This window comes from Antedon mediterranea, chromosome 3, assembly GCF_964355755.1.
Source record: "Antedon mediterranea chromosome 3, ecAntMedi1.1, whole genome shotgun sequence".
NCBI classification, from domain to species: domain Eukaryota; kingdom Metazoa; phylum Echinodermata; class Crinoidea; order Comatulida; family Antedonidae; genus Antedon; species Antedon mediterranea.
In genome coordinates this window covers 34767836-34795527 of record NC_092672.1, presented here as the reverse complement: position 1 = coordinate 34795527, position 27692 = coordinate 34767836, and the positions used below count along the sequence as shown (strand labels likewise).

Here is a 27692-nt window from a genome sequence, read left to right as displayed (position 1 = left end):
AAATAAACACTTACCACTGCTTATGTTTTGTTCATGTAAAGTTTAGGTCATATTATATGGCCAACATGGGGTTTTAAAATAAATTTAAATGTGGTGTTTATAGCCATGCAAATTGGTGAGAATTTTGTAGTAGATAAGTAGGAACAGTAGTAAAATTATGAATATAAACAAGTTTGTAAAATTTCTTTTTTATATACAATAGGTACAAGGTCGTCCGCTTCCGTAATTTGAATAGGAAACGATCGATTGAGAGCCAAATTAATAGTCTAATTTTTCTGTTAAGTCTTGTTGTCGTACTAGTTTAGTATCATGGATAGGTGTCCCAGAAGACTAGTGTACCATACAAAAAGAATTCTGTCTTTAGAGTATCATAAGAAAATGTGAAACTTGATCTTAGCGACGTTTTATCTCTCGAAATCATCTTGTATCTATTGATGATTTTCATTTAAGTCATGTTAGTAAATACCGTTTGATCTGCCGATTTCAAGAAAAATTACAAGGGCTTTGATATAAAAGATTGTTATTGACAAGGGAAAATAAGAGCCTATTATACTCATAGTATTATATTGAACTAAACACACAATACAGTTGAGTAGACTGTGTTCAGCTGACTATTTGATCGCTTAATTCTAAAAGGCTTTCGCCGCAGAACTTTTATCCATGGCAAATTACAAAACTATTTCACAGAGTGGGGTTCTACATGAGTTAGCGCAGCAAGCAGAGTAGAATTCCTTGCTTGTTTGTGACGTGGAGTTTGATGTAAATCTCAGCCGTCTAACGAGCCGACGGCAACATCAAACAAAATTACCGCAACAGATCTTGACACTCATTCAGTGAAACTCGACAATAAAGGTAATGGCTTGGTCTCACATGGTTGATTGTATTCTTTGCATATATCTCTGTATTCTATGATATTTCAATTCTGTTATGCTTTTATCTTTTTGGTTTAAAAAGGATTCCCATGGAATAATACAAGCCTTGTTTAATCTCAGGCTGTGTACCAAACGTATACCACTACAAACAAGTTGTACTTATACTGAACGATTTTAGAAATTCATTTTTTTTTTCAGTATTCAGTATAGACAAGAATAAATAAACATGATATAATTTTATGTTGTAAATATATGTTACTTTCAGAATTATTTAAAACAATACAGTATGTTGATACGACAACTTGCTTTAACTTGAACCATACCTACCATGATACATTAGCATTTGATATATAGTACTGTACGGTAGTTCTACTATACTAACATTATACTGTAAACAAAAGAGAGGATGCTGGCAAATGGGCAGGCCAAGTTATAAGGGCAAGTCCAAGATGTTTACATTACTTTACACACCTCCAAAGTGAAATGAAATTAACGTTCTGGACGACATGTCCAAGAACTCCTAGATCCATCATTGGCTAGTGCCCTGGTGGTAAATGTAAATAACTTGAAGAAATTAATTTTAGCTGGAACAAATAAAACACTGTTTACAAGTTTTAATTTCTCCAGCATCTGGAATTTCATGAACAATTTAATATAGCCACTGGCACTGGTTATTAGGTCAAACTGTTTGCCATAGACCTTTAAGCATTTGCTCAGCGAAGACTTTACCTTTAATACTTTATCCTTTCATGTAGTTAATATTCTTAATCCTTGTTAATCTTGGCCTATATTTAATCCTTGTTAATCTTGGCCTATATTTAATCCTTTTGATGCTTTTTTTTCTGAAGAATAAAACTAGAACATTATACAGTTGACTCTTCTTAAAACCCAATTCTCTATCTATTTGAGAAACTCTCAAAACCAGACTTTTCTTGATGTTCAAAAAGTCCTAAATTACATTTTACCATTAAAAACATATTCAGAATACTAGAATTTTTAGACAATGGTGTATGATATTGGAAGAGTTGCCTGATCTTAAAAGTAAATAAACAATGTGTTGTTTTGTAAAAAAAAAATAAAGAAAAAAAGATTGTATTAATAATCAGTATGTGCAGTATGATGACCTACTGTACCTGCCCCGGACTATCACAAATAAACTAAAGCTCTGTCTACACTATTGCACTAGTTTGACAAAAATGTGGCCATATATGGTAGGATATGCCCAAATATGGTAGTGATATGACATCATCATGTCCATACTGTATATGGGCATGTCACATGTGATAGTGTATACAGAGCATTTGTACTGTAGGAGGTTAATATACTGTACATGATATACTTTTTCATCAAAAGTATTTACATTATATTTATTTTTGATAGTATATTAGTTATTACCTGTTATGAAATAGTACAGTGCACTTTATACAGTATGTATAAACAATTATTTGAAATTACTGTGTATTATAGTAATATTGTTCATGTTTACAAATTGCATGCTGATTAGGGCAAATCTAGGTAGAGTTGAATGCATTCATTTATGATTGTCGGTATTATTACACATTTATGTCAATAATCTTATTAGAAAGATCATTGTTCAAAATCTACTTGGATGCCCATTATATTATGCAAATTCTTTTCATTATGTTTAATAACTTTTAATGTGTTACTGATTTGTTTGAGCATTACCAAGATGTCAACAAAGAGGTGAGTTCTAAGAGAATTAACATGATTTTAAGAGAGTGTTTTGTATATTAATCTGGGATTACGTTTGTGTTTTTCAGTTGGAGAAAGATGCGGCCGCGAAGAAGCTACTTGATCAGCCTATTATTATGGTCGATGGCAAGCAGGGCCAGAGTGTGATGAAACTGGTACAATCTCAAGTGGCAGCTAGGGCTAAGTTGGAATATAATGATGATCTCCATCCACCAACTGTTATTACTCCTCGATCAGATAAACCAGTTCAGGTAAGAAAGTGTTTTTTTGTACAGTACGTCTAAAGCAAGGCAATGTTCAGACACATACATAGAGCATCTGCAACAGGAGAAAGTTGCCTGGTGGTTATTCTTTATTTCTGGAATAATGTCACATGCTAGAGTTACTGTTATTGTGCATGTAGACATGGAGTTGCTTAATGGTTAAGATGCTTGGCTACCAAACCATGAGTCCTGGGTTCAAATCATGTTTGATATCAGGATTTTATACAAACCAACATCACCATTGTAGACTTTGTAGAGTATCTTGTGATTTGATTTTGAAAATATATATATATATATAGATTACTATCTATTTATACATTTCAACCGGAATACTTTAAATATTGATAATTTTATTTCAGAATAAAAATTCTATATATACAACAAACAATACAAAACAGAAAATCACACTAAAATAGGATTTTCTCCCATTTAGTTAAAAAATTTGAAGGCCACAACAGATAGATACAAAAATATGGGAAAAGGAAAAGGTTTCCAAAATTGAAACCCACCCTATCATTATGGTTAGTGCATAAAAATGAACATGAAAATACTATGTTACAGTATATAGGCCTGGTGATAAACAGTTTACTGTAAATAAGAAGTGGCAGATTAAAAGATATTATCAAGCGTTTTGTAGTCATGAGTCAATTAGATTAGAGTTTAGGAAATAAGAGGGTTTACCAGTGTTTACACATCGTAGAGTTCTACTGTAAATATTCAATTACAGTATAGGATACAGAAAGATTTCATATATTTCCATTTAATGAATTGGCAGACATACTTGGACAGGAAAATATTCATGAGGGATTTCTAAAGCTTTTAACTCATAAATGGCTAACTCATGTCCTAGAAATTCTCTGAATTTCATCATGTGAATGTTAAGATCACAAATTTCATTATTTTCAGGATTAAATATCATTTATCAGCAATAATTTAAGTGGTTATGGTAATTTCTACCTGTAATATTTTAAAGTAGAGGCTGATGACCAAATTGTGATATTAATTTACTTTACTTAACCTACAGTAATGTTTTTTTTCTGATTTTATATTTGTGGTTTTTTTTTTGTGAGAAACATTTTATATTTAAAAGGTAAAAATAGTTGTTAATTGGTATCCATTAACACATGGAATATTGTAGCAGTTGCCTTAATTTTTTAACACGTTTAGAATGTTGCCTGAGGGAGTGCAGTATACTTTCCATCTTTTGGGTAATGTTAGTAAAACTTTTGACCTTATTATATTAGAATTTCTAACAAAATTCTCTTTATTATTAAATAGATGTTTAGCTTTTGATTGATTTTGTGATCTTTAACAAAGTTAATATGTTAACTGTTTACAATATGTTGTTTCATCTTTGGACACAAACTTCTTAAAATGTTCCCATTTTGTTAAAAACTCTTGTGGCAAGACTTTATTACAAAAAGCACTAATACTGTATTATGGTTTGAGTAGTACAGTAGTAAACAACTCAGCTACTAAAAATATGTTTTTATCCTAATATGGCTTGCTTACTCCAAATATAGAAAAATGAATTAACTTTTCCATCAATCTTGACCAATTGTGGAATTTGAACCAAAGGGGAGGTACTGTAAGAAGCCAAGAGGCACAGTTGATGCAAAGCCATGACTATATGCAGCCAAATTTAAAGCATCCACCACAATCTATTTGATATTCAATAAATAATGTATTCTACCATACCAGTGTTTTTAGTTTGTTATTCTGTACTTTTACAGTAATAGTAGTATTTATGGTGCAAGGAATTTTATGTTTAAAACACTGACCTGTGTATAATATAAAATATATCAAATAAATATTATTAATTTTATTGACCATTTTAGGTTACAGTATTACATGGTGTGGTAGGCCTATGTATGGGTGGGGTCTGACCCACATGAGGGCACATTCCACTGTGTCTTGAATGAAGGCATGTTTAAAAGTCGTTGGTACTTTTTGTGTTATGTTATACATGTTGGTTTATCCAGGTACTGTAACACTCACAGTCACAGGTTCAGGCTTATTTACCAGGGTAAAGTTGGTTTCGTGGGCAAAGGTTTTGCTAATGTTTTGTGGGTAGGAACCAACTTACTCCTGGTAAACCTAACCATAAACAAGCTCATAGACTACCAACCAGTAACATTTCCAGTTTGTGTATTTTTTTTTATTCCATATTTTAATAAAATAACTTGAAAATAAAAGATACAGTAGCAGACTGTTTTAAACAAAGTATAGTCAACAAGTATCAACTTGGTATCAGTTACGAATCAACACTTAAGAAACCATGGCCTTTTATTTATTAATCAATAGATAAAAAGAAAGATGTCCCATTGAATTAACACTTGCCTACTGTTTGGGCGGAACATCAAAGACCTCCCAATTGATTGCATGGGCCAACAACTTATAATGCCCTCTTACAAATAATAGCTTAGTCTCTTTAATCCGGATCAAATGCGTGTACTAAACCACCCAAGGCTTTTTTAGACCTTTTTATATTTTTATGATACTTTTAACATCCTTCTATATTAAAACAGCCTCACCCCTGAAGGAACGTTTGCTGATTCCTAATTACGGCCGATGTTTAAACTAATTGCGCTAACATCGCTAACGTCGTGCTTCTTAAGAAACCAAATGTTAATATCCATTATCGCAAGAGTTTCTCACACACCTTTTTCTCACCCTGAAGCTTGTCTGTTGTTGTTAAACATGGATAAATTATTAGTAACGTTTTAGGGTGAATTCTAGAAATTACCCGGCAATTCTCCCAGGAGTAAACGTTCTCGTTAACCCATTCCACATGTTTCTTGTTGGCAGACTTGAAAGCATTTTGTTATTATTTGCATGGTTTAGTAGCTGGTAACTGGTGCTCAAAAGAATTTTCTTAATTCTTGTTGATGAATGACTTAAGTCCACTGAGAATACCACGCTAATAATACAAGATCTTAATCATGATATAGTATATACAAATTATATATATATTTTTTATTTAAATTATTACTATACTGTACAGGAATATTGTGAGATAAATTTAAACATTTAAAGTGGTATAAAATAGGTAAAAAATAACAATCAATAAAATTGGGTTTTAATTTTTTTTTTTTTAATTAAATAGATAGATACCCCCTCTCCCTACTCCCCCCCCCCCCACCCATCATAAAAAAAAACTCCAACAAATAAATCTTATTGTAACTATTGTTTTTGATAAGTAGACCTACCCTGTACAGTATTTAATTTCATATTTTATTTTGTTTCATTTGTCAATAAATGTTTAGCTTTCGTTGGTTAATAAATAAATTAATAAAATATGTTTCTTAAAAGAGTCAAGATCATACTAAAAATTGTCTTCTTCTAGACAGAAACGTGTTATTTTGACAGAGTTAATTTATCCTGACAGGATTAAATTAAAAAGAAATTTTAATAATGGATCCTTGGTTTTTGAATTATTTATAATTTACATTGTAAAGAATAAAAATTTAAACGCATTTCTACTCAACACGCTGAATAATAGAGAGGTTGCAAACACGTTATATCAACTTGCTGATGATGTCATGGGAAGGTCAGTTCTAATTATCTTTGTATTAATATATCGACATTTATACAAGGGTGTGTGTTGTAATATTTTAACGTGTACAATACAAGGATTCCATACAGCTTCCAGTGGTTATTTCAATTTCTGCTATATTGTACTGTAGATCAGAATTTTCTTTCTTTCTATCTGTTTGGTTTACGATCATTCGGGAAACCACCTCACGACGGTGATACGTGTTACACATGTTATACCGTTTGGTTTTCCTTGCCTTTTAAATAAATTTATCTCTGTTGAATTTGGGATAAATTGGAATAAATAAATAACATTTTCTTAGAACTAAACACATTTTGAATAACATGTTAAATTGCGTTAAAAAACCAGATAAACTGGTTAACTTTTAGCTGCAATGCTAAATCATGGTTACAATAATATTTATTTGTAACTCTTCTTTAAAGCAGAGAAACACTCTCCTAACACGAGGTTCGAGCTTTAAAAAAAAATGTTTACAAAATAAAATACATAACTATCACATATATCGTCTGATACAATTATAACAGAAAGAAAGTTTATTAATATTTACAATATTAAAGTATAATGTTGATATGACTAATGGCCAATCACCATTTATATTGATTCATAACATCTTTCAATTTTGTTTGTTTACATTTGAAAATTCTCGTAAACTTGCCATCACAGGAAGTTAAACATTATCATTGCTTTGAGATTAGCGCAAATCTAAACAAACTTTAGCAACAACTAACACTCCAAAGTGATATAAATAAACTAAGTCGTTGATTTTATATCGTGGTATAAAAGTTCCTGAAACTAAGCAACTAAGATTTCAAAGTGACATAAAAATTGCTATGTTTAATCATAACCATCAGTTTTTGGGTTTAAGTCTCTCGTTGATGCTACTCAAGTTGGTAAGTTTCTGACCCGTTGAACCTAAATCTCTTCCACTCTAAACATCCGACCATTTTATATCCACGCCAACCATTTTAATCACTGCCATATAGTAAAGATTAAAAGAAATGTCTTCATGCTTCCAGTCAGGGGTTACAGAACAACTTACTCTTACCAGTTATTTTAATTTCCCATAATATGAAATCATCAATTTAACTAAGAGCATACTTGGTGTGTTACACATCTGTTGTGTTAATAAACCTGAATACCTGATTAATAGAAAGGAGTAAGAATCTTGATAACGATTTAACAAAATACTTTGATTGGATTCCATAAAGGTAATTAATGAGAAGTGTATACAATAATAATTGATGTAGTACAGTATGAAATATTAATAGATACAGTAGATTCTTGAAAATTATCAAAATAGATTGAAAAGTTAGTATCATTGACAATACAATATGTATTATGTGTCTGTCTTCATATGAGGTTTTCTTTTATTTAAAATTATTCACTGAATATTCTGAGAACTGCGTCGTCTATTTCGTGCTTAGCTTACCTGGATAAACCGACAATAGCCCTTTCTTCCCTAAGAGCGAGTTATAACTCTGGCACAATGTACAATGTGCCTTGTACGCTAGTGGTTGATTAAAATCAATCTCAAAATCTTGGTTCAGATCTTTCCTTTGAAATAGAGTACAATGTTATGGTTGTAGATTCAATCTGAATATAGAACTCCAATAATAATTCTTATATTATTCAGAAATGCTACTTTATTTTAACATGTAATAAACAAAATATTTAGTATTTAATGGGATGATAGTCGACACAATAGTGTTTTGAAAAATATTGTAGTACTGTACATATACTATAGATGATGTTGTGATATAAGCTATTGAGTAGACTATAACATCATTGATGATGACAGCTCACGTAGACCTAATGTCTGGCTTTTGTAGCCGCTCATGTAAAATCACGAGTCAATTTTCCCTATGCACATTAAAGGTAACACAAATAGTGTACGTCTCCGCCCCTTGGATGCTCTCAGAGTGAAAGATCGGCTCATCACAATAAATTGCTAAGAAATCCAGAACTGAACATACAAATATATATTATTTTCATAGCTAAAAATAGCTATTTCAAAATGTTGTTTTATTTAGGATTCTTGTCAATTTTTCTCTGTTTCTTGGAAAGATTAAGTTTAAAAAAAATATTCCAAGATGATAAGAATAGATTTTAAAGAAATTATAGAACAATAAGGGATCATGTAAAAATTATTCTAAAGCTGTCTACACTATCAAACTAGTTTGACAAAAAAGTGTGATACGTGCCCAAATATGGTAGTGATATGGCCAAATATGGTAGCAATATGACATCATCATGTCCATACAGTATATGGGCACTTCACATTTTTTGTCACATGAAGTTTGATAGTGTGGACAGAGCTTTATACTGTAACTGCAGTAATACATGTTGTAACTGCACAACGTTTATTGTACTTGTAGAAGTTTAAGAATGTATGATATTCCCCAAAAAGTGTGCTGGGTATCATTAAACAAGTTAAATTAAAGAGAAACAAAAGGAAGATTTACTGCAGTACTGTAACTGCAGTAGAATAAACTTGACATACAGTAGTCCCTTAATATTCTTCAGAATTTTTATTCAGAGTATAAAAAAAAACAATTTAAAATAGTAGTTTATATTTATATTAGAAAATTGGAAGGAAGGAGGTAAAAAAAAAAGTTACATTGCCTGTCTCAATATTTATGAAAGAAAGTGTTTTATATACCAACAGTTTAAAGTTGAACGACCTCTAATATAGGTCTACGTGTTGCACTGGTGGTAGTAAAAGTGAATAAGTAGAACGATGTTACAGTATATTGAAAATAATAATGGTATGAAGAGTTTATGAATTTATGATGACAGAGGGCGATTAAATTTAGTGGATCACTTAGGAAATTACATGGCTTATTATTACATTTTCACATAATAGCAACATGGCGTATGTAGGCCTACTACAAAGTACTAACAAAAACTACCGTGTCTGTTGTACGGGTACTACAACAGTTAATAACTGGAACGTCCTCGATGTTATGAATATTATGGTATTGTGTATAATTTTATGAATTAGGGCAATGAAATTTGGTAGATCACGTATGAAGTTAACACAGTATATTGAGTATAGATATTATTACATATCCACATATATAACATCAATTAGGGCAGTGACATTTGGCGTGTCATACAAAGTACAATGTATATAGTCACGTTCTTACACTAATAAGGAAGCATGAATGATGATAGGGCAGTCAAATTGATTCGTTTGTTATTAAAATATATTTATATGTATAGGCCTTTGCTAAAATGATTATGGTAAGAAATGAATATGCTACTACTAGAATATGAATTGTATTAAGAAATGAATATGTTTAGGAAAATGAATAGGCTAAGTGAATGTGTTAACATTTATGTTAAGTTATGAATATTATGAAATGAATATATTTTTAATAATAAAAAAAAAATATATATATATATATAACAGCAGTAGTACAATATTCACACTATATTAAAAGTACAGCAATTGGTGTATGTGTGGAGTAAGGTAAAAAATAAATTTATTTTAGCAATTTAATTGGATAATTATTAATACTATAGACAGATTATTTTCTGTATTTGTCCTGCCTTCTAGAAAAGGAATTAGGCATTTATTTTGATACATACCAATGAAAAAGCATTATCTTATCTTTTGAGATAAAACACAGTACAATATTTAAAAACAATGAATATAAAATACAGCCAGGAACAAGGAATAACGAACGACGCCATCATAACTGGTTGTATAAGTCTGTTTCGTTGTTACGACACGATTCAACTTGAGGCCTTAATTACTTTACATGAGAAAGTCAAACATTATGGTGTAGGTATACATTGTTTCTTGATGGGTGGGCTAGCCTCATCGCAATTCAATTTCCAGTGTGTTTTGGTATTCCACCCCACTGTACAGTAATGTGGGTGTTGGATGTTTTTCTCCTTTGTAGAGTACTCTGTTCAGTGTTATTTGGAAATAAAAGATTAAGAATGAGATTACAGAGAACTATTTTTTAAATAAAATTTGAAATATTTTATGCATGAACATATTGATATCAACATATTATCATCATTAATATCAACATAAAATATATTGATATTAACATATCATATTGATATCGACATATCATATTGATATCAACATATTATCATATTTACTGAATATTATAAATATCACCATTTTTATATCAACATATAATTATCATATTGATATCAACATACTGTATTATCCTATTGATATCAACATATCATATTGATATATACAGTATCACCATATTGATATCAACATGTTATCATATTGATAATATTAATATCACCATATTGATATCAACATATTATCATATTGATATTAATATCACCATATTGATATCAACATATTATCATATTGATATTAATATATCACCATATTGATATCAACATATTATCATAGTGATGATAAACATTCCATCATTGATTAAAACAATCTTAGATCTTGATACTGTAACTATATTAAACAGTTGCTCCAAATGAAGCAACACTCAAAGCAAAACTCAAAGTTGGAGCGATACTGGAATCCTAATGAAATGAAATGTTTCCTTTTTTCTTGCAGGTGATGGACACAACAAATCAGTTCTTCAACATGAGTATCTTCGTTGCTGTATTTGTTCTATTTGCCATAGTCTGTTTGCTTGTTCTGCTCAAGTTTATGTGGAGACAACGTTCAAGACAGGTAACAAAACACCACCTATCTTAATGAAAAATATATTTAATTCCCCTTAGTTTACTGAAAAAAAGTATTAGGCCCTCTATAGGCCCACAGTATCTAGTTTAGTGAGATGCTTTAACAATGATAAAATAATTTGCTAAGTGATACACAAGGCGTGATTCTGAGTTGCTTTAAAGGATAATCTTAAGTTCCGCATCAACGCATCGAACAAAGAACATGTGAGAAACGACCGAATATAAGGATGTTAATACCGTGAGCGGGTTCTTTTGCAATCTAAAGATTATTTTTCAATTATTGCATCTTTGCCGTTGTGCTTTCGCAAAGCCGAGACATCTGTAGAATAAGCTGTAAACGAGCGCGGTTACTGCATCTTAAACGTTGTCGATGATCATTGTGGATAAGACGTATAATCCGACCATGGAACAATAGACTTCTGCCACGGTAGTTTCCTCTAAGCAGGAGCTTATTAATCTACGTTCAACTGAATTCAACACAACTTATGATATCGTAAATATCGTGGATTTTATCGAATGTAGAAAAAATGTGTTACTATATTGTAGGCCTAAATGTTGATGACGTTTGATGAAAGCTAATCTGAGTTTATCCTATCTTATATATAATTGCAGTTTGTTTCTTTATATTTAATCCTCCTGTTGTTCTGTTTCTCGACAACTAGAAACAATTTCTCACTTCATTGTCAAATTATTATTGATATTGAGGCCTAATATTTGTTTTCGATAAACAAATAAATTCCATAATGTTGTTTATTATCCTTTAGTGTTTTGAGTATTGCATATTGCCGTTGTTTTGTATCTAGACAAAATGACATTAGAGGAAAAGCAATATGTCTCTTCGATATCAAAATAATAAAATTATGAATTTCTTATTCTAAATCATGTTGTTTAAGCATCAATACAAACATTTAAATAATATTAAGATATAACTATGATTCATTCAATTATTAATAAGTTTTCAAATCTATTTATAACCATAAAGTTGTTTTTAAGTTTAAATATTTCTCATTTACAATTATTCTACATTAAAAGTTGTTTTCAGTTTCTTAATAACAAGTCTTAAAAAATTTCAAACATAATTTAGTTATTCCTGCTATTGTCACTTTAAACACAGTCTAATTTTTCTTTCTGTCAAAATGCTTCATAGACTCTCATTACGTTTCTGTAATGTATTAATTGCATACAGTGGTTGTAAACACTCTTGTTACATGAGAATGTAATGACAAAGATATCATATGTAATAATAAACTACAAGATAATAAAGTATTTGTTACACTATTAAAGTCACGAATTGCGACAAATTTTTACGACTTCAAGAATAATTCATTTGTAATGTGCGAAAGAAAAATTCACATGAGAATGTAAAGAAAATACAAGAATGCTATTTATGTCGGTTTATTGTAAAACAATGTATTCAGCAAATGTTGTTTTATACAGTGATTATTAGTTCATCATTTGTCTGGTTAAAATATTGTTCTTTTTGTTAAATGTTATACTACTGTATACTAACAAATACTACTATATATACTATCACACTATAACCCCCATTCAGGGGAAACCCCCATAAGAGGATAGTGTGTGGTATCAAATGTGTACCTATACCTGGTTCTACTGTATTTGTAGTCTTTTCATAATTATCAAATCTGTGTTTAATATTAATGTGTACTGTTACCATTAAGTTGCTAATTATCTAATAGCAGTTTCCAAGGACTCTATAATGACATGCCTTAATTATCATTTGCCTTACAGACTACTACAACACAGTTGACCCAGAACACTTTGTCACAGATGAAAGTACGCAAATACAAACGCATCGATCAACATAGAGGGCAGTATGAAGGAGGACGTCGTAGCGTGAGCACATTGTCGGATGGTGTACTCTGCGCTATTTGTTTGGAGGATTTTAAAGATGGAGAGGTTTGTATATGAACATTGATAATGATAGTATCATTATAACAATATCATCATCTTTATTATTATCAAGAATATTATCAACATCATTGTCATCATCATTAACATTCATCATTGTCATCATATGATCATTGCCATCATCATCATTGTTATCATCATTGTCATCATTGTCGTCATCATATCATCATTGTCATCATCATCATCATTGTCATCATCATCCTCATCATTGTCATCATCATTGTCATTATCAACATCATCGTCATCAACGTCATCATCAACATCATTGCCTCATTTATTGCCTCATTTATTCCCCTATATAATCAGAAACATTTCATTCACAGCACTAATGATGAAAGCAAAATAATCAATTTTGATTACAGAATGGTAATTTCATCTGTAATTAGTATTTTAACAAATATCCTTCATAATCCGGTTGTTGATTTCCTCATGCATCAAGGACTTTAATTAGCTGTACAGCAATCAACTTAAAGCAATTAATTACATCTTTCTAGGCCTTTCTGTCTTTTTTTGCAGTCTTCATAACGTTTGATCAATGCCTTATAGAATAGTAATTATAACACATATAATAACATTAAACCATGCTTAGTAAAACAGTTAAAGTCCAAGTACAATTAAATAAACAGTACATTCATAGAACACGTTTTAAAAAAGACTAGTATTATGTTAGGGTGTTATTGCCAATATTTTAAGGGTATGTATGGAAAATTGATATTCACAAGGCTTCCTGTGTTGAATGCTGGGGTTTTTTTTTACACAGGATAGGAGGCCTTCCAATAGACTTTTTGATGAAAGAACACATTTATGCTATGTACATTAAAACCATTAATTATCATTGAAGTTGGTTTTATTACAATACAATATAACCCACCTCACATCTGTGTGTATATTAATAGTACATATTTACGGCCCGGTCACTGCAGTGTTGAGTCCTTGAGCAAGATTCTTTATCCACATTGTTCCTCCCCACCCAGGTGATAGAAATGGGTACCGGTATGTAAAAAGTACTGGGAAGGTAAATCAGACTTGTTTGTGCGGGAGGAGTGGCGTACCCCCCACAAACATACACACTTAGTGGAGTCTGGCCCAAACGCTAAAGAAATGGAGATGGGCACCACGGCCGTAAGCATTAGCCTAGGTTTCGACTTTACCTTTTTTTACTAGATTTGTTATTTTATATTAAAAACTTGATTGCATATTTATTATTAAATAACTTGATAATGTTTCTTTCTTAGGATATACGTGTTGTACCGTGCGGACACGAGTTCCACAGACGTTGCGTTGACCCGTGGTTGTTATCAAATAAGACATGTCCGTTGTGCATGTATAATATTATGGGTAAGTTATCTTGTGGTTAAGATGCTTGCCTATCAATCCCAAATCCTAGGTTCAAGTCCTGGAATAGTCACATATTCCACTTGTTATCCTTGCCAAAAACATTGAGATTCCCTAAGCCTCATATGAGACTATGAGATGTTTCCAACCTATGTTTACATCTAATGCTCTGTCTACACTATCAAACTAGTTTGACAAAAAAAAGGGGTGATGTGCCCATATATGGTACTGATATGCCTAAATATGGTAGAGATTACATCATCATGTCCATATATGGACACATCACATTTTGTTGTCACTTAAAGTTTGATAGTGTAGACAGAGCTTAAGTCTGTAAATTGCGTTTTATGCTGTTGAATGCTGTTAAATATTATATTCTTTAAAATGAACCTATGCTAAAGAACTATGTATATATGTCATATAGTAGTACTCTGATTGCAATCAATCGTTTCATTTCAAAGTCTTGTTAATGGCAAACCACACCCATATGTTACTAACTAAGGCTACAGGAAGAGGAAGGTTAATCACTTTATATTTATCAATTTTCAAATCTTTAATTTCAAGCTCAAATAAAAAAAAAATGGAAGGTCACATGAAGCACGTTCTCAACAGTTTGTTTAATTTAAGATGGATTAATGGAATAACTTTATATTCATCACATTAACATCCTAACTGAATTTGAAATAACCTATTTATAATTATCTTCTTTCAATTAGAATTTTCAACTGAAGCTCATTTGTGTATGCCCAACGCTGTCACAACTCATCCATTTGATCACAATTATGTGCAATCCGTGCGTCTTTCTGCCGCCTTGCAGCGTCGCCAAAATCTTTACAGTGCAGTGGCTCCATCAGGGGTAGACCAGCGGCAGTCATGGCCTGGGTACGCCCGACGTAACGGCCAAGCAGGTAGCCCATCTCGCAGGAATCGACACGCAGAACAAACTACAATGCAAAACGTTGATGAGACACGGACATCAAATTTGTGTCATCGTTGTGAGAATCGTAAAGCAGCGATGCGTAGAAGTAGAAATAAACACAGTACATTTAGACAAGGGAACGACAGACAATTTGTACAGTTACCTAAAATATCAAGCAGCCAATCTTTTTTACAATATGAAGCTTTAGCAACTCAGCTACCTACAGGCCCACAGTATGTTCATCCGCGCGATCAAATAGTGCATGATTATTTGTATTTTTATGAAGACTGTCCGAGTGATTTGCGCGAGACAACGTCGTTGAGTAGTTTGACGCCGTCTGCGTTTCATGCAGATTGGGAAGTCAGTGATTCCAGTCGGAACTCGGGTAATTGGGATAATTTTGACAGTAACCAAAGTATTTATGGAAGTTGTATTAGTTTACGAAGCGATCCGACACCGCCGGACCCTCACGTTTATTCTCGACCTGAATCGTTACCGCCGCTGCAGGCTTTTGAAAACTCTGTACAGTTATTGCCAAAATGTGTACATAGGACTAGGCAGTACAATAGTAAAAAGGTGGACAGCGATGAATCTAAAAATTCAGGTCAAAGTAAAATGACAAATGGGTCAATGAAGGTCAATCTTTCGCAGGAAGGCAACGACAGATCTCAACATAGAATTGCAGCTGAACAGAAATTCGCAGCGGCAGCCACTGAATACGAACCTTGTTTGAAATGTGCATACAGACGCATCAAACGACTACATGAGGAATATACTGGTTTATCAAGACATTCAACAACGCACTTTCATAGGCGTCGTTATAAAAAAACGCACAGATCACCGGATAAGGTGTGTACTCAACGAGCTGTGCCTTACTCAGGGCATCTCACAAAAATGAACTGCAGGAGGAAAAACAGTCCTAGGTCAAAAAACGCTAGCAAGCGGGTTCATCGGCCAGGTCGTTCTCATCCTTCAACGAAGAAGTCGGCGGTGGATGATTTGCCCGCTGAAGAATCAAATATTGTGCAATCTGTAGCTGTTTGTGAGGGAGAAAGAGGTAACAATTATTGCCGTTGTCTTAGTACAGTTTAACGTTTAAATTCTTATTTAGGTTTCATATGTAGAAAATGCCTCATATCTTTAGGATAATGAATGTTACATGTGGTATAGTGACTCGTATTTGTTGCCATATCTAAACAGTTTTATTATTTGTTAACAGGTAAAGTTCAAATGTTGCCAGTACATAGAGGTACAAGACACTTACTTGAAGCATTGGTATAAAACTCATTTAGAAACTCAGTGTGAACACAACCTAAAGCACAACCTGAAGCATGAAGAAACCCAGAATGTATACAGGACAGGTTCCAGTGTGAACACACAGGACAGGTTCCAGTATGAGCACACACAGCAGGTTCCAGTGAACACACAGTACAGCTACCAGTGTGAGCACACAGAACAGGTTCCAGTGTGAACTCAGAGGACAGGTTCCAGCAGTGTGAGCACACAGAACAGGTTCCAGTGTGAGCTCAGAGGACAGGTTCCAGCAGTGTGAGCACACAGGACAGGTTCCAGCAGTGTGAGCACACAGGACAGGTTCCAGTATGAGCACACAGAGCAGGTTCCAGTGAACACACAGTACAGCTACCAGTGTGAGCACACAGAACAGGTTCCAGTGTGAACTCAGAGGACAGGTTCCAGCAGTGTGAGCACACAGAACAGGTTCCAGTGTGAGCTCAGAGGACAGGTTCCATCAGTGTGAGCACACAGGACAGGTTCCAGCAGTGTGAGCACACAGGACAGGTTCCAGTATGAGCACACAGAGCAGGTTCCAGTGAACACACAGGACAGGTTCCAGTTTGAACACACAGGGCAGGTTCCAGTGTGAACAAACAGGACAGGTTCCAGTGTAAACACACAATTATTAAAAACTTCTCAGTATGAACTCAGGATCTCAAGATTCCATTTTAGAATAAAAACATCAAAGATGACAAGAGGCTTAATGTAAAGGTGAAAGGAGGAGATTCTTCCACAGTATTCCAACAAAATAAAAAAACATAGCTTGTTATCATATCATAATATCATAATGTTAGCCAAATAATTAGATAAATAATGACAAAATAAGTGCATGAAAGATATTTCTGAAAAGTGTCTAGTCAATATTTCAAACTATAGAGGGCGCTAGATGGGTTTTAAAACAATAATTCAAACTTTTCATATAAACTTTTTTTCTCATGTTTATAAATGACATTGAATTTAAAAGTTAAAATTTCTGTAAGAAGAATCTTCTTAATTAATTATTAATATTATGGCTATATCCATCATTCCTATTTTTTTTAAATTTAATATTTTAAAGCTATAAACTATGCATACTTTCAGTAAGTATGTATATTACATAATGTTTTTTTATATAATTACATTCATGATGTATTCTCTATCTTATACAATATTTGGTAGCGCAATATAAATTCAAAATAAAAATTTAGTTAAAACAAATTATTATTTTAAAAAAAAACTTGCCAAACCACTCAATGTTAAGTTCCAAATTCATTTATATATTGTATTTAATACGAAACCAGCTGGCTGGTTGCTAGGTAACTGTAAATAATGTTTACTGTATTATAATTCATCTAAAATACTTTTACAGGGTCTACAATTTTTAATACAAATTTGTTAATATGGTATTTATAAAGAAAAATATAATTGAATTTACTATGATTTTAAGATTCCTATTATCAGACTACAGTATAAAATGACTGGTGAAAACCTGGGGAAAAACCGGTGAAAACCTGAGGAAAAACCGGTGAAAACCTGGGGAAAAACCATTGAAAACCTGAGGAAAAAACGGTGAAAACCTGGGGAAAAACCGGTGAATATGTTTCTATATTACTAATGCATATACTGTATTTAATAATATTTAATAACTTTGATATTACACTGTCAGTGTTTCTATTCTTCCAAATATAAACTTTAATTTGTATGTTTGGTTTTATTGAACAAATTCTTATCAGTATTATCATTTAATTTACTTATTTCTAATTGAAAATAATTTACAAAGTTATCAGGAAGATTTCTGATATCATAAACGATATTGAAGCATTGATCAAATGTAAATAATTATATATAAATATATATATTTAAACTGATTTCCAGTTTACAGATGAAGTTAAAATTGTGTAAATTAAATCAACTTCCAATTACAAGGTAATATGGCCCCGTTGAATTACAGAGGGCGACAAACATATTTTTGTATTTGTAAGGCAATGTTTGAAACATCTGTTGTCTCGTACACAAATGTAAAAAATGTAGTAATTTAATTTAAGTTTTTTACTTATAACGCCTGACTTGGTGAAGGTGCAAATGTTATTTATTAAAATGTATAGATGCAACAATAAACTATTACTATTACATTATTACTGGTATTTTTTATTTTTGTATACGAAATTTAGTTTCATCATTTTATATTTACTACTCGCGCTATTTCTAAGTCTAATATAAGTTATCATTAACTTTTTTGTTCTCTCCAATGAGAGATTTTATTCAGTATATGAGGGCCTCAACGTTAACGTAACTGGTCTACGCCGAAGTCGTATTGCACAATACTCGATAATTTAAATCGTTTAGGCCTTTAATTTTCACAAAAAATGAAAATTCAAACTCTTTATTCATAGGAAAGCATAATAATTGATATTTTTACTTTTTAGTTGTAAGCATGACCATCGGAGCCGGTACAACTCCTTATGCGTTACAGTTACGACGTAATAAATACCGGTATAAATACATCGAAAATCAAACAGGTACCCATGATTGTCCACTGCTAGTATTGACGTGCGCGCACCGTAATTGACTAATCACGACGCGAGTGGTGATCCGAACTGTCACTTGTGATTGGTCAACTCCTTTGCCTTGCGGCCAAGTTGGAACCAAGCTTTTTAACGGGCCATCGCGCTATAAAATAAGTCTATAGGCCTAAAGTAGAAGTTTACTCCGAAATTACAGAACGGTATATTATCTATATGTTCTTTGTTTTCTTCATCTCTTGGATGTTCAAATATATTTCTCGCGAGATTTATTCTGCCTCTCTTCTTCTCAAAACAGTCCATCGATTTGTAAAATAGTGCATCATTTCATTAATATAATAACGGAATAAAATCAAAAATAGTGTCAAAAGAAATTACATTCATGGTGAATAAAGAAATCGTAATGACGAAAAGAAAAAACGAATATGTAAATGTAACGTTTAATGACGCTTATTATTTGATTAATGACAGCGTTTTTCATCTTATTTCATTAAATATTTCACGCTTACCCACGTGGTGTACTTGGAGGTGTCGTAAGCTGGTTTCTTACACAAAGACAATTATTCACCAGCGCGCCATCTGACTAAATTTTCAATTTTGTAGTTGCTGGCAATTGGCGTGAGACAGCGACTGGTGGATAATTATCGTATGACGCTATGCTGGAGATTATTTACGGCAGATTTACGAGAGATCGAGTCTATAATTTTGCAATTTATGTTACTAAATTATTTATATTGTAATTTTATGTTTTAAAATTATGTCTTTATCTATGCAGTTGTAGGGAATTTAATATAACCATATACACCGAATTCAAATTTGTGTGTATATTCCATTTTAGCTATTACCCCTTTAGGATACACTGTTTTTTATTAATTATTATCTTTACATAGGATTTTTATATAATTGACATTCATTATATTGAAGGTCCTGTATCTGGCGATCTATATTTAGAGGTGCGCCCTCTATTGTCATGAAATAGTTGGAGCTAAAAGAGACATTCATGTTTTTCAATTATAGAAGTTTTCTTAACGTTATATAATAATTACCGCTGATATATTCAGTCGCTATTTTCACAATATTAGTCTATTTGTACACATGCCTATTAATTATTTACAAAATGTATTGATAATATAACTATATAAGGCCTACTGTATGTCTTGTTTTATATTCTATTCAATAATGATCACCCAACTTAAGCTCTGTCTACAAAAAAACTGTCTATCAAACTTTATGGGATGTGGCCATATATGGACAATACATGATGTCATGTCAATACCATATTTGGCATATCACCATCATATTTGGGCACATCACACTTTTTGTCAAACTAGTTGATAGTGTAGACAAACAAACTGTAAAACCAACGAATAATAATGTTCAACTCATGGTAGGACTACATTAATACATTTTAAACAGAATGAACCTAACAAAAAGTTTCAAACTAATGAGTTACAGTTTGTCAGCTTACGAATTATTTATATTTGTATCGATGTAGCGATTATTAATTCATAATTCGTTTTATCCGTTAATAAAACATTAGGCTAGGCCTACACTAAACGAAGTAGGCCTAAATAAGCGTCTGGATAGTTATACAAGAGGTCTACACTAGTTCAAACCTTAACCACCTATACCCCCATACTCGACAAATACAAATCCACTTTGTTCAAACTTGATTCGTTTATGTAATATACATTTCTGATATAAATAGGCCTATTTGATAAATAAAAACAATATGCTTAGTATAATTATTACAAATAATTAAAATACAATAAAATATAATAATGTATTAATATACAGTAGTTATAATTAGATTCATATTAATATATTGTTAATTAATAATATTAGAATAATACAACTTAGATATTAATTCGTGAAGTTCTTTTAAACGTTAAACCTAAAATTTCGTTTCGAAAAATAGGCCTAATGCCATAATTAATATTTAATATATTAATAATAATTACGAATAATTGATAATAGGCCTATGTAAATATTTTATAATAGGTTTATATTAATAAATCAATAACTATTAAAATAAGTTAGGTCCTTTTAAAAATTCGTTTTAAATCGTTTGTTTTTATCATCCGAATTTATGAATTAGCGTCGCTAATTGCTAACAACAAAATTACTGACATCATGCAGAAAAACAATAATAATTACAAAATAAGGGAATTAAAATTATTATGAAAATAGGAAGTAGATTATCCTCCCAGAATAAATAAATGTTATGGTTTTTAAGATCACAATCTTTTCCGTCTGATACTATCTTGAAATGGTCGCGGTAGTTTAGACGCGGTCGTATTTTGGACGCGGTAGCATTTTGGACGCGGACGAGCTTTGGACGCGGACGCGCTTTAAACACATTTCTTTTCTTGCGGCTGCTTTTTTTACTCTTTTGCATACAAAATGTCTTGAACATTGTAATTATGTTCAATATTTTTATTTCTCGGTTCCAATTGATTTAACTACGGTAACCCTTGACACACATGTACGACGTAATGAGTTCTGTCGGTCCTGCCTGGCCACGAATCGGCTCCCTTTGATATCACCTGCAGTACAAAGTGTTTAAAAAGCGAAAGAAATCGCTACACAAAAATCATCTCGCTTGAGTGGAACAAAAACGCGCCGACGCGATATGTTATCGGCTGAATATGGATTTGCCAACTTCACTTTTGTTCTCTTTCAGTTAATCTGGATTCATCCAAAAATAAATAAATTTACACTGAGAAAAGTAACCACCATATTTCAAGTACATGAAACTAAATACTAATTCGTTACAAATTTTGTTTAAATAACAATATTTATTTCATTATTTGAACATGAACACCTGATACAATATTTGTAAATTCGAAAATTATTTGAATTTTCATTATAAATTTGTAACGCGTAATGCGTCATCATTTTCATTTTATGTTTTTCAAACGCGTTTCTTATTATTTACTTCATTTTTATACTTTTAATAACATGTACAGTAGATTAGACTTTTGCCTTTTTGTTTAGCGCTTAGAAACCAACCAACAAAATATAAACAATTTTAATTGTAACTACAGCATCAATTCGACCCTTGACCTTTAGCCCTGTATACAATTTCAGCCTATATTTCCTATAATAATCAAACATGCTTTATCTATTCCTAATGTAGATTCATCGAGAAATAAGAGTGAAATTTATGATAATTAACCTATCTGTTATAATAGCATAACGCACATCCATAATGTTGCTGTCATTAGGCTTCGTCACAAGACATTACTTAATAGGTTATTTATAAACTATCAAGATGCAATTATATATTAAACAGGGAAAAGACATCTTAAATAAATCGAAAGCCAACCCAGTAGGCATGTTAATGTGCTATTTCAGTTGTCAATATAGGCACAACGTGTGTGATATAGCAGCAATTATTACAACGGGTTAGTGCCTTTCATCATCATTGTAAACACCAAACATAAGCAATGTTACACTTGAAACAAAACCAGGTAAAACGATATACCAGATAACGTGAGAACTATGCGTTGTTTATCTCAGCCATCTTAACAATAATATGAGAAGATCAATTAGAATACAGAGAGAATGTGTTAGAACTTCTTTGCATGCTTGACACAAGTAACTGACGACCTAATAGAGCAAAAACGTATCAATTATTTTCCGCTTTTTTGCTTCTTGTCTCAAACGTGTAAAATGTAAGAACAGCTTTCAACTTGACTGCGTCGCGTATCTATACGCAACTAACTATTTGTTATACGCAACAAACTAAATACGCAAAATTAATAATTATTATTATTTATTATTACAATTATTATATAAAACTATATAAACTATACACATAACACATCAAACTATATACGCATAGGCAACGAATACGCAACTAACTTAAACGCAACTGTAGCCTACACATCAAACTATATACGCATAGGCAACGAATACGCAACTAACTTATACGCAACTGTAGCCTACGCATCAAACTATATCATCGCAATTTAACATGCGCATACTAAAAGCAACTAACTTTATGTGTTAACTATATCAAATTTATAACTATGGGCGGCCATTATGGCCAGAAAAGACAATGTATAAGTAGGCCTATATAATGCAGAAGAAACACAAACGCGAAAAAGTAATTGCTAACTACACTGGTCGAATAGTGTAAACTAAATTATGGTTTCATTCCTAATTAGAATTATAGATATATTTATATATTTACTATTATATAATAATCATCGTTTATAGAGTAGATTTGCAGTCTATAAAATGTCTTATCTATTTTTATTTATTGTTTTAATGACCACATTTTGATATTTGGTGTCACCTCCATCCCGTCCTGTCCGGTTTCATCGGATCTATCATGTTTTTAATGTAGTTTTAGTAATACCAATAACCTTGGATACATAAGTTATTGACTTGGATACATAATCATAATGTGTAAGACGTGACATGTGTAGTCCAACATTAACGAGTATCACCATATTTGGCAATAGTGGTACGCGCAAAGTTGAATGCGTCAAAATAAGACACAAAACAGTTTATTAGTTGTTTTTATTTATTTATATTATACTTTATTATTTATATTTTTTACGTAATATAAATAACTGTATAATTGCATGTTATAGGCGATGCAGGTGGTATGCCGTAGATTCTTGAAATGGTCGTATTTTGGAGGCGGTCGCAGTTTGGACACGGTAGCATTTTGGACGACGCGGGACGTGCTTTAACATACACACTTCTTTTCTTGACATTACCGTTATACACCATCGATTGCTTTCGAATACAATTGTGCATACTAAATATTATGAACATTGTAACTATTTTCAGTAGGCCTATATTTTTATGTCTCGGTTCTAATTGATTCAAAACATCTACGTATTATATTGTATTATTTATTTTATTTATGTGAACTGTAATTATTGCATATTTTGCGATGCAGGTGTCATGATGTAGGCCTACGATTCTGTCTAAGCCCCTATGATGATCAGTACAGTAGGCCTACATTCGATAACAACCGTCGCCACAGCGCATCACGGATGAAGAGTCGCATTGAGACAAAATTGGCGTCTTTTCAGTCTCAAATTACAGTATAAAATGTCGTCACTAAAGCATGGTGTCTAAGTTGTCACCTACCAGCGAAGAAACCTTTAATAGTTCCGCTAGACATTTTGAAACCATCCAACCTTGATCAAGAAACCATCATGCCTCAGTTTATTAATATAATAACCGAATAAATTTATACTTTAAAAGTGACAAATTTCAAACATATGTTCATTTTTAGTTAACATGGGTAAAGCAATATGAAATAGGATTAAATTGGTTATTGTTCATTTATGTTAGAGAACTGTAATGCGCTTTGCAATTTGAACAATATCAAAGTTTGTTTTCAAACAATAATATCCACTAAAAACAAAGCAAACTAAATCGCATTCAATATTATATTATTAAATAAATTATTAGTGGATTTTAACACAAATGTAACAATCAGATTCGGCGGCTTGGTTAGGTCGTTGTGAGTTCACACTCAGCATCTAACAGTTAGCTTAATATATGCAATTAAAGAGGCCTAATATTTGACTATTTATTATTTTACAAACAATATTTTATAATAAATCTTAAGAATAATTGAATATATTAATTATATTCGTAAATTAGAAATAATCAGATTAATTGTAAATGATAATAACAGTATTTTTAATTAATAGTTATAATAATCATTGTTATATAATAATTTAAAAAATATTATAAGCCTATAACAATTACTATATAAAAAGTAATTTTGTTATTATTATAATATCATTTATTTTATTTATAATTTTTTTTCGTCATCGCCGTTGTTAACAACGAGAATTATTTTTGATATTATATTATTCATGAATGTCTTTATTATAAACGAATAAAAGGCCTATATAGAAATATTATTAATAAATTGAAACAGCTATATCAATTAGATCTACACAGTTCGGTGCGCGTTCTTCTTAAGTCGTTTTATATAATTTTTAAGTCGGTTGTTTTTTCTGTCTTAATATTACTAGCATTACCAGCATTGATGTGTTGTGATACAGCATTGGCAAACGTACCGCTGATCCAAGGCTGTTACATTTCATAGCTTATGTATGTTGTAAATTATTAATTTCTCGCGTTCGTAACTTCTCTTCATCGTAATATTAATGATAATCGTGAAGATGAGTCGACCTATTTATGCAGATCTCGCAAATAGCAAATATATTACAATGCCGTGTTTCTAGTATATAGTATATACGGTATAATTCTTAATTTCTAAATGAAAAAAAAATTAATTTCTAAATATTCTTGGTATGCTATTAACAATTTTTTTAAATTTATTTATTTATAATTAATATTATTTGAAGATAAGTTGACCTATTTATGCAGATCTCTCAAACAGCCAATATATTATAATTCTCAATTTCTATATAAAAACAAATCATAAGAATTCTAAATATTCTTGTTATAGCCTATACTATTTACAATTTTTATTTCATAATTAATAATTAGTCATTAGGCCTACATTAATTATTATTACTATTAGGTGATCTATCATTATTAATTACATCATTATTGTTTTTATTATTGTATAACTTTTGAAAAATTATTATTAATTTCTTATATTTACATTTTTATTATTAAAGTTACATAATAGAAATTTTATTGTTGTTTGACAGGCCTATAAAAGTACTGTTGTTGCTGAACTGCTGTAGCCTACTAACTACCTAATTATAACCCATTATTCAACTCTGCGCATGTTTATTATGCTATAGTAACCATTTATGTCCAAAAATAATTTTCGACCTTTTTTCATATAACTGGTTACTATAGGATAATTGACATGCGCAGAATCCATTATTCGACTCTGCGCATGTTATTATGCGATAGTAACCATTTATGTCTTAAAATAAAAGGGTCGAAAATTTGCCATTTTTAGATTATTTCCCTGTACTATAGTAGAGGGATTTTTTCCAAAAATTGCAAAATTTCGACCTTTTAATTTTTCGATATAACTGGTTATTATAGCATAATTGACATGCGCAGAACCCATTATTCGACTCTGCGCATGTTTATTATGCGATAGTAACCATTTATGTCTAAAAATAAAAGGCTCGAAAATTGGCCATTTTTAGAAATTTCCCTGTACTATAGTACAGGGATTTTTTCCAAAAATGACCAAATTTCGACCTTTTAATTTTTAGATATAGCTGGTTATTATAGCATAATTGACATGCGCAGAACCCATTATTCAATTCTGCGCATGTTTATTATGCTATAGTAACCATTTATGTCCAAAAATAATGTTCGACCTTTTTTCATATAACTGGTTACTATAGCATAATTGACATGCGCAGAACCCATTATCGACTCTGCGCATGTTTATTTTGTGATAGTAACCATTTATGTCTAAAAATAAAAGGGTCGAAAATTTCCCTGTACTATAGTACAGGAATTTTTTCCAAACCTTTTAATTTTTCGATATAACTGGTTATTATAGCATAATTGACAGGCGCAGAGTCGATAATGGGTTCTGCGCATGTCAATTATGCTATAGTAACCAGTTATATGAAAAAAGGGATTTTTTCCAAAAATGACCAAATTTCGACCTTTTAATTTTTAGATATAGCTGGTTATTATAGCATAATTGACATGCGCAGAACCCATTATTCAATTCTGCGCATGTTTATTATGCTATAGTAACCATTTATGTCCAAAAATAATGTTCGACCTTTTTTCATATAACTGGTTACTATAGCATAATTGACATGCGCAGAACCCATTATCGACTCTGCGCATGTTTATTTTGTGATAGTAACCATTTATGTCTAAAAATAAAAGGGTCGAAAATTTCCCTGTACTATAGTACAGGGATTTTTTCCAAACCTTTTAATTTTTCGATATAACTGGTTATTATAGCATAATTGACATGCGCAGAACCCATTATTCGACTCTGCGCATGTTTATTATGCGATAGTAACCAATATGTCTAAAAATAAAAGGTTCGAAAATTGGCCATTTTTAGAAAATTTCCCTGTACTATAGTACAGAGATTTTTTCCAAAAATGGCCAAATTTCGACCTTTTAATTTTTCGATATAACTGGTTATTGTAGCATAATTGACATGCGCAGAACCCATTATTCAACTCTGCCCATGTTTATTACGCTATAGTAACCATTTATGTCCAAAAATAATTTTCGACCTTTTTTGACATAACTGGTTACTATAACATAATTGACATGCGCAGAACCCATTATTCAACTCTGCGCATGTTTATTATGCGATAGTAACCATTTATGTTTAAAAATAAAAGGGTCGAAAATTTGCCATTTTTAGAAAATTTCCCTGTACAAGGATTTTTCAAAAAATTGCCAAAGTTCGAACCTTCTATGGCACTGTAAGATGATGATAATGCAATATATGATGATATATAGCAAAATTATCGCATAACAATTGAATTTTAAAAACTTGATATTTTGACCATAAAGATTTGCGCAGACGCACATAATGTGTTTTGCGCATGTAACCCCAATATAATTATATTTTGAAAAGTTGGTATTTTGTCAATTTTGTAAAAATAATCCCTGTTTGCATAACTTTTTGCCATGTCATCCTAAAATAATAAATGAAACGTAATTAATTTGCAT

The 27692-nt window shown here is 31.5% G+C and overlaps 1 protein-coding gene across 1 annotated transcript in view; it reads left to right on the top strand.

Moving 5' to 3' along the window:
- The window catches only part of LOC140045352 (uncharacterized), a 67808-nt gene extending 48999 nt beyond the window's left edge, over window positions 1-18809 (top strand). The window contains exons 4-9 of the mRNA XM_072090207.1: window positions 2654-2836; window positions 10951-11070; window positions 12831-12998; window positions 14246-14348; window positions 15062-16321; window positions 16484-18809. Coding sequence (XP_071946308.1) covers window positions 2654-2836; window positions 10951-11070; window positions 12831-12998; window positions 14246-14348; window positions 15062-16321; window positions 16484-16545 — 1896 coding nt within the window. The 3' untranslated portion in view covers window positions 16546-18809. The remainder of the gene's footprint in view (window positions 1-2653; window positions 2837-10950; window positions 11071-12830; window positions 12999-14245; window positions 14349-15061; window positions 16322-16483) is intronic.
- The last annotated feature ends 8883 nt before the right edge of the window (window positions 18810-27692 follow it).